The sequence below is a fragment of the Mycetomoellerius zeteki genome, unplaced genomic scaffold, assembly GCF_001594055.1.
Source record: "Mycetomoellerius zeteki isolate Tzet28-1 unplaced genomic scaffold, Tzet1.0 scaffold433, whole genome shotgun sequence".
In the NCBI taxonomy this organism is placed as follows: Eukaryota; Metazoa; Arthropoda; class Insecta; order Hymenoptera; family Formicidae; genus Mycetomoellerius; species Mycetomoellerius zeteki.
In genome coordinates, this window is record NW_017257428.1 from 970,893 (window position 1) to 978,293 (window position 7,401).

Consider the following 7,401-nt stretch of genomic DNA (forward strand, 5'->3'; position numbering starts at 1 on the left):
TATCTGAAAGCAAAAGGAATGATTGACTGTACTGTGAATACACTCTCGATCGATCGATGAAGCCGAGAAAGCGAGTTAAATAGCGGCAATCTATATTTTCCATGCGGGTTCCGTTCATGCTCCTAAGAAACGTCGTAAAGATATTACGCGGTAATGAACTGTGTTGTGAATATCATTGCATTACAATCTACTTAATTAATAATTAGCTCGATATTTTAACAAAATTTACACGGAAAAATGACATCGACAGAGCTACAGTCGATTTCCTGTGTTCCAAGATTTTATAATCTAAATTTTTCTTCATTAACTGTCTTTCCTCTCTTATTCCGATTATTTGAATTTCTGTTCTTCAAAGGATCATGGTATACGATTTATTTACACGAAAACGTACTTTACTTAACTAAGTGTCCATTCTTCTTGCCCTCGTCAAGATTGAAACTATGGATACGTTATAGTTTAAATTAAAACAAAAGACATGTATTTTGTAATATAAGTGCTTCTATGCGAAGGGGATGAAACGAATCGATTTTCGTTTTAAACGTATTTCGTTGGTACAATAATGAATGTCGATTCTATTCTAAATGTTTCGCAAAGTATGTAAGAGCACTCATAAAAAGATACATGTCTGTTACTTTTATCTCTACCACAACATATCTAAAACTCATCAAGATTGGGAAGGCAGAGAGAGAATACTTGCAAGTGTTAATTTCTTCGTTAGTCATATATTTTGGGATTTATTTTTTTATTTCCATCACAATATGAATATTCTTCCATTTAAAATTTTTTATGTACAAAATGCCAAAATAAGGTGTCAAATTCGGATCTGTCGTTTGACAGATTTGCTGTCCTATTAAACTATTTAGCATTCCTTTTTAAACTAGTCACGAAAATAATTGTTAGGACAGTGCACCATTATATCACTGACAATTTATATTTATATTTGGACAACTAATTGTGAAACTATCAGAGTCATAATCACGCACACACGTGCGCGCGCGCGCGCATGTATAGTATCATAAAAAAAAATTTGAAGAAAATATTGATATAATAATGGATTGTTTGAAAAATTAGTTTCGTGACTGTAATATTTTCCATTACTCACAAATTATCATATGACGCGATTACATGCTCACAAGTTGTGAGAAATTAGATGAAAGTCGAAACGCGCAACATTTTCGTCCTATGCACGTGTAGAATTGCGATTAATGAATAGAGGAAAAATTTCAATGACCTGAGAGCATAGGAAATTGACTGTACGTAGAGCACATTGAAGAGGATACACGGACGAAAAACCAAGAAGAGAGATTCAAAAAGTGAATAACTGATTGCAAAACGAGTAGCAATGACCACACCATCGATATTTTTCTATCTATCGCCTAAAACACAGACAAATCTGAATCTAAATAAGAAAAACTGCAAATTGAACGAATGAGTAGCGTGTATTCCGTCAAGATTGAGAAAAAAGGGGCAGAGGAAAGAGGGAGGATATAAGTTTATAATTTTTGACAGCCAGTTACCTCAAATATCTCTTACGTACATTAACGTAAGAGGTAAATAAGGATAAAATTAAAGGTAATATTGGAATAACAGTATTGCGGATTGGTGGTTAGCTCATAGACACTTGTCCATTGGAGAGTAGTCTCTCAACGGCAGCGTTTATATCTCCGAACGTTGCAATTAACGCTGAAAAATAAAAAAAAGAGATATTACATATCATAGGCAGTAATTAAATGTAAAATATTAGAATAATATATATTCTTATGTTTTAAAAAATATTAAATATTCGTAATATCAGACATTATTTAATTTTAACATCAAAATATGATGTGATCGTTTGTGTGATCGAATATCATATCTGAAATATAATGTATATTGATAAAGTTCTTCATTTTTTTAATATAGTTCTCAAATAAAATAAAAGCAAGCAAATAAAATAAAAAAATTAGACAGAAAAAACTGCGTTGTCAGGATGACTCTTACCTTGTAAATTAGCATCTCTATTAAGAAAACCCATAGCCGTAAGTTGCTCTAACTGCGCTCTGTAACGTTCCTCTGGTGGAGGCACAGGTTGACCGTCAACTTCTACACCTTGATTTAATGCCATTGCAGAAACCTAATACACATAAATGAAATATGATTTGGCATACACAAGTATATCATACAAGTATGTCATACTTATACGAGGTTAAGAAACATTATATAATCAAATAGATATAGAGAATGACTCTTATTATACCGAAATGCTACAATTATACATATTTTTTTAATGCTCATTATTAAAGACTGTATTGTTTTTAAAGAACATTATTAAATATTTAAATTAATTAAGTTACTTTAAGAAGGATACTCTATTCCAAAATCGTTTTTCGAGAAGAAAATTGAGTTATTTTGAAAATTAAATCATTGTTCTTACCATACGTGCCATGAACTGAGAAAATGCGTCTTGCTGATTGCTGTCCGATGATTGGGTAGTTGGTACACTGGAATTGGTGCTGGTCGTGCTCGGTGTTGTAGGTGCAGGTGGGACCGTAAGGCCCATACTAAAACGCACACGTTTGCACTTATATAATCATGCGCTATTAAAATATTAATTCAAACGAATGGTATAGCGAATATAAAGAAACTTACTTCTCCACGAGTTCAGGAGCGATGGTGCGCAGTTGCTCCATACCCTGCTGAATCTGCATAATGGCAGCTAAAGCTTCAGGATTGGTGACGACATTCTGTATCTGCGGGTTTTGCATTTGTTGTATGAAGGTGGGCATCATCGCACGCATTTGCTCTTGCATCTGCGGATTACCACGGAGAAACGGATTTGCTGCAATTATCCGACTGGCCATCGCTGGATCAGCCGCCATTGCTTCCAATATGGATCTCGTATACGGAGCGTTCAGCATGTTTCGCATTAATTGTGGATTCTCTATCATCTGTGCCGTGAGGCTCTGCATACCGGGTGAATCTAGCAGACCTCTGCTTTGATTCTGAGGTACCGTACCACTATCGTTCTGGCTTTGATTCCATGGGTTTGGCAGCGGATCTCGATTTTCCTGACCCTGCTGTGGATTTTGCAAATCCTGATTGGAACTGTTTTCCACTAGAGCGGCGAAAGGATTACGACCATTCGTTGCTGCTGCTAACATTGGCTCCTGAATATCACGATACATACGACGTAGAGCGCTGTAACCTCCAGGTATGCTTTCTAGATTAGACAAAGCTCGATCGTGCGAGCGCATCAGTTCTTGCAGCATTGACGGGTTACGTGCCAATTCCATCGTTTGTCTGGAAATGAGTTTTCATAAATAACATTGTGCAATATTGCACAATTGACAAATATCTAGTTTCCAAATTGTAATTTAAAATATTAACTCAGCAATTAACTTAAAGATATAAATGAAAAACATTTCAAAGTTAAGAAATATATAATGCTGGAAAAATGTCAATTGTAATTGGTTTTCAATTCAATAAAGAGGTACAAAAAGAAATTTGATTAGAGATAAATCTTTGATTTGAAATTTGTCTTTAAATGTATATATACTGCGCAATATATATGATTTACAAATCAAGCTTGAGAGGAAGCCAAGAAAGAAATATTATAGTTTGACTATTGTATGCAAATTAGCTTTTAAGTAAATTCAAATTATAGTTTAAGGTTACCTACCGTAAAAGTTCAGGGTTATTCAACATGTGACTGATTTCTGGGTTACGTTGCATCAATTCTTGCATTTGGGGATTGGCGGTAACCAAATTGCGCATGTTCTCTGGATCGTTCATCAAATTTTGAACCAATGGATTATCGAGCACTTGTCGCATCGTTTCCGGATTCGAGAGCAATTCCCGTTGCATGCGTTGCTGTAAATCTATGAAATTAGCCGAGCCTAAGCCAAGGGACTCTAATCCCATCAATCCACCTAAGCTCCCCAATCCAAATGGACTGGCATTAACATCAGCTGTAATTGATACACAATTGTCAATATAAATATTTATAATATTATTATATACTTCCTTGTGCAATATAAATATTCATGTTTACAAATTTAAAACTGAAATATATATATATTCTCTTTAAATAATCCTTCTTGATTGTGTAGGTATTAATCAAATTCTAAATACAAAAAATCTAATCTAAATGACAATCTTGCGTTTCGCGGGTTTTCTCCGTGTTCAAGTGAACTGCAAGGTTCACGAAACGTTGGCATTCCAAGAATGGATCTGAACACGGAGAAAACCCGCGAAACGCAAGATTGTCACATAGGTAACACCCGTGAAAGCCTCAAGAATATTAATCTAATATAAATTTATTGTATTGAAAAATTTTTTAAGTTATAAATTGAATTTGTAAATTGTTTTTGCATATTTTTAAGAAATTTTTTTAGATACGTTATAAAGTATTCACACGTCATCTGCAGCTCACAAAAAATTCCATTTTTTATTCTGATAGTCATCTACATGCAGAGATATATTAATAATTAGAATGCTTAGAGAACACAGAATACTCCATGACCAGCATACATGTTAAATATTCCATAGTATTGCAGCTTAATTTTATTGCTGTATTCGATTAAATTCAAGTTGTGCTTGATAGAATACCTTGTGGTCTCGAGGCCGAGTTGGACTCCTGATTCTGCGTAGTTGCGGTGCGTGGAGCCTTGATCACCAGATGCACCGCCAGGCCGTCCTTGATATTGTGAGTACTGAGGGTCTCATGATCCTTCATGATCTTGCCGGCGAAGATGAGGCACAGCTGATCGGCCTGTGCGTTAAACTTCTTGGAGACTGCCTCCTTAAACTGCCGGTGTGTCCGACGAAGAGGGGGGAGGGAGAGAAAAAAGAAACAAACACAAGATTAGAGATGCTGAACTAACCAAATCGGTTTGACAGCTGATGCTTGGCGGAATGCCAAGGGGGCGGCGATTACGCCGCGAACGGCACCGAGAAGGACGAGGCTCATTGTCGCCATCGTCATCGCCCCACACTTACTTCTTTTATCGACGCATTCTCCTCGATCTCCACGCTCTGCTTTTCCTTCGGGGTTTTCACGTTGATGGTGATCTTTTTCGGACCACCCTCCTGCTGGCCTTCTGCCATCTTGAATCGGTAGATGACTCGTTACTTTCGACGCTCGCGCGATACTCGGTTAACTCGGTACGCGGTACGCTCCGCGTTCGGGCGCTCGCTCGGTCTATCCGTCTCTCTTTGTCCTTTCCGCTTCTCTGTCTCTCTCGCTCGATCTCACGATCGCGGAATTGCGCACCGACGACACCCGCGACGTGACACGACACGACGCGACGGCGACGACACTCCCTCACTCTCGCCTCGCAATCTCGCGATCCGCTAGGCTAGTCCGTACTGTCCGTTGCGGCTTGCGCCCGACGCAACGGCGAGGAATTATTACAGAATATACAGTAGCGAAACTCTCCCGATTCCAATAATTTCCAGCTCCAGCGTGTACGAAATTGAATTGCTCATGCGCGAGCTAAAGCCCATGGCACATGCATGTAGAGCCACTTTTGCCAACTCCGATTAACTTATGACGAATTCGATTGGAAGCACTAGTGCGCACTGCTACATATTAAACCCATTGTACACTGATTTAATGTGAGTATAAAAATGTAATGCAAATATTTCGAATTATGAAATACATATTTTACCTAATGCGGGGTCTACAATAGAAGTCGTAGCAGTCGCAGGGTCTTAAGTCGTAGAAAATTAACCAATCACAGTCGAATATGAGAAGAATAATCAACTGTGATTGGTCAATTTTCTACGACTTAAGACCCTACGACCGCTAGGACTTCTATTGTAGACCCCGCATAAGGTGTCGTCTACAATATGCGAAGTAAGCTTGGTTTAAGAAGTAAGAGTAAGAAATTGACCAATCACAGACGATTGCGAAAAGAATAATCGACTCTAATTGGTCAATTTCTTACTCTTACTTCTTAAACCAAGCTTACTACGTGTATTGTAGACGGGCCATTATAGTACAATAAAATGTATTATGCGGGGTCTACAATAGAAGTCGTAACAGTCGTAAGCGGGGAGCACAGACTTTTGCATAACGCATAACATGTAATGCATAAGAAATTCAATCAATCAGAATTCTTTATTTCATGGAAAGGAAGGAAACGGAGGGCTTTGATTGGTACATTTTCTTATGCATTACGTGTTATGCGTTATGCAAGAGTCTGTGCTCCCCGCTTTAGGGTCTTAAGTCATAGAAAATTGACCAATCACAGTTGATTATTCTTCTCATATTCGACTGTGATTGGTTAATTTTCTACGACTTAAGATCCTACGACTGCTACGACTTCTATTGTAGACCCCGCATTAAGTATTTCACGATTTAATCGATTTCTATGTTTATTTATAAACATATCTTTACTATTTATTTTGTGTACGACGGCTTTAATGTGCACCAGTGCGCACTGAGTGCTTCCAATCGAATTCACCATTAGGCTGCGGTCCACTTGACGCTACAAACGCTTCGAAGCGTTTGAGCGACCAATAAGAACAAAGAATTTTACGAATTGACTAATCAAAGAATGGGTGTATTCAGTATTACAATCGCTCAGTGAGCTCTTGCATCTGATTGGCATATTCCGTTAGAATTAAAAATATAGACCAAACAGATTCAAGAGCTCGCTGAGTGCTCAGTGAGCGGTATAATGCTGGATTCACACTGCATCCGATTTTCGTCGTACGACGAAAATCGGATGCAGTGTGAATCCAGCAGTAGTACCGAATACACCCAGTGTGTTTACAACTCCATTACTCCGGATCTACAATAGGTGTTTTAAGCCTTAAGTCGTAAGAAATTGACCAATTATAGTCGAATTCGAGGGGAATAATCGACTATGATTCGTCCATTTCTTATGGCTTAAGGCTTAAAACTCTATTGTAGATACGGGGTTATGATTTTATTCGCATCCAACATGCTCCAATCATAGCTCCTACTCACTCCAACACACTTGATAGAGTGAGTAGGAGCTACGATTGGAGCATGTTAAAGCATGTTGGAGCTTGCAAACAACCTTAAGACTCTAATGGATCCAACCCATCATGTTTAATTTGCCCATGATCGGATTGGTGGATTGTGAACGAATCCATAGCAAGCGTTGTGAACAGTTGTGAGCACTAGTGAGCATTCACATGCAAGCGTGAAGCGTTAAACAGTGGAAGCAGCAACCAATCAGCTGGGCGATACGAGTAAAAAATAGTGGTGTAAAAAAATATTTTTTACGCCACTGTAAAAATCGCCTCGTTGATTGGTTGCTGCTTCCGCTGCTTGACGCTTGCATGTGAATGCACCTTAAGTTGTGAGGGTTAGGTAGAACGTACCTCTTTGGTTCTGATCGTATTTTCGACTTCTCAAATTAAAGCCAATTGAAGAAGAAGAATAAAGTT

General features: G+C 38.1%; 1 protein-coding gene across 1 annotated transcript; it reads right to left on the minus strand.

Moving 5' to 3' along the window:
* Window positions 1–1,059: 1,059 nt before the first annotated feature.
* Ubqn (ubiquilin) lies at window positions 1,060–5,451 on the minus strand. Its single transcript, XM_018454318.1, has 7 exons — window positions 4,978–5,451; window positions 4,588–4,786; window positions 3,659–3,947; window positions 2,629–3,279; window positions 2,414–2,540; window positions 1,981–2,113; window positions 1,060–1,683 (listed from the first exon to the last, which is right to left on the minus strand). The coding sequence occupies exons 1-7, from the start codon at window positions 5,083–5,085 to the stop codon at window positions 1,607–1,609; spliced, it is 1,584 nt and encodes a 527-aa protein (XP_018309820.1). The 5' UTR covers window positions 5,086–5,451; the 3' UTR covers window positions 1,060–1,606.
* Window positions 5,452–7,401: the final 1,950 nt, after the last annotated feature.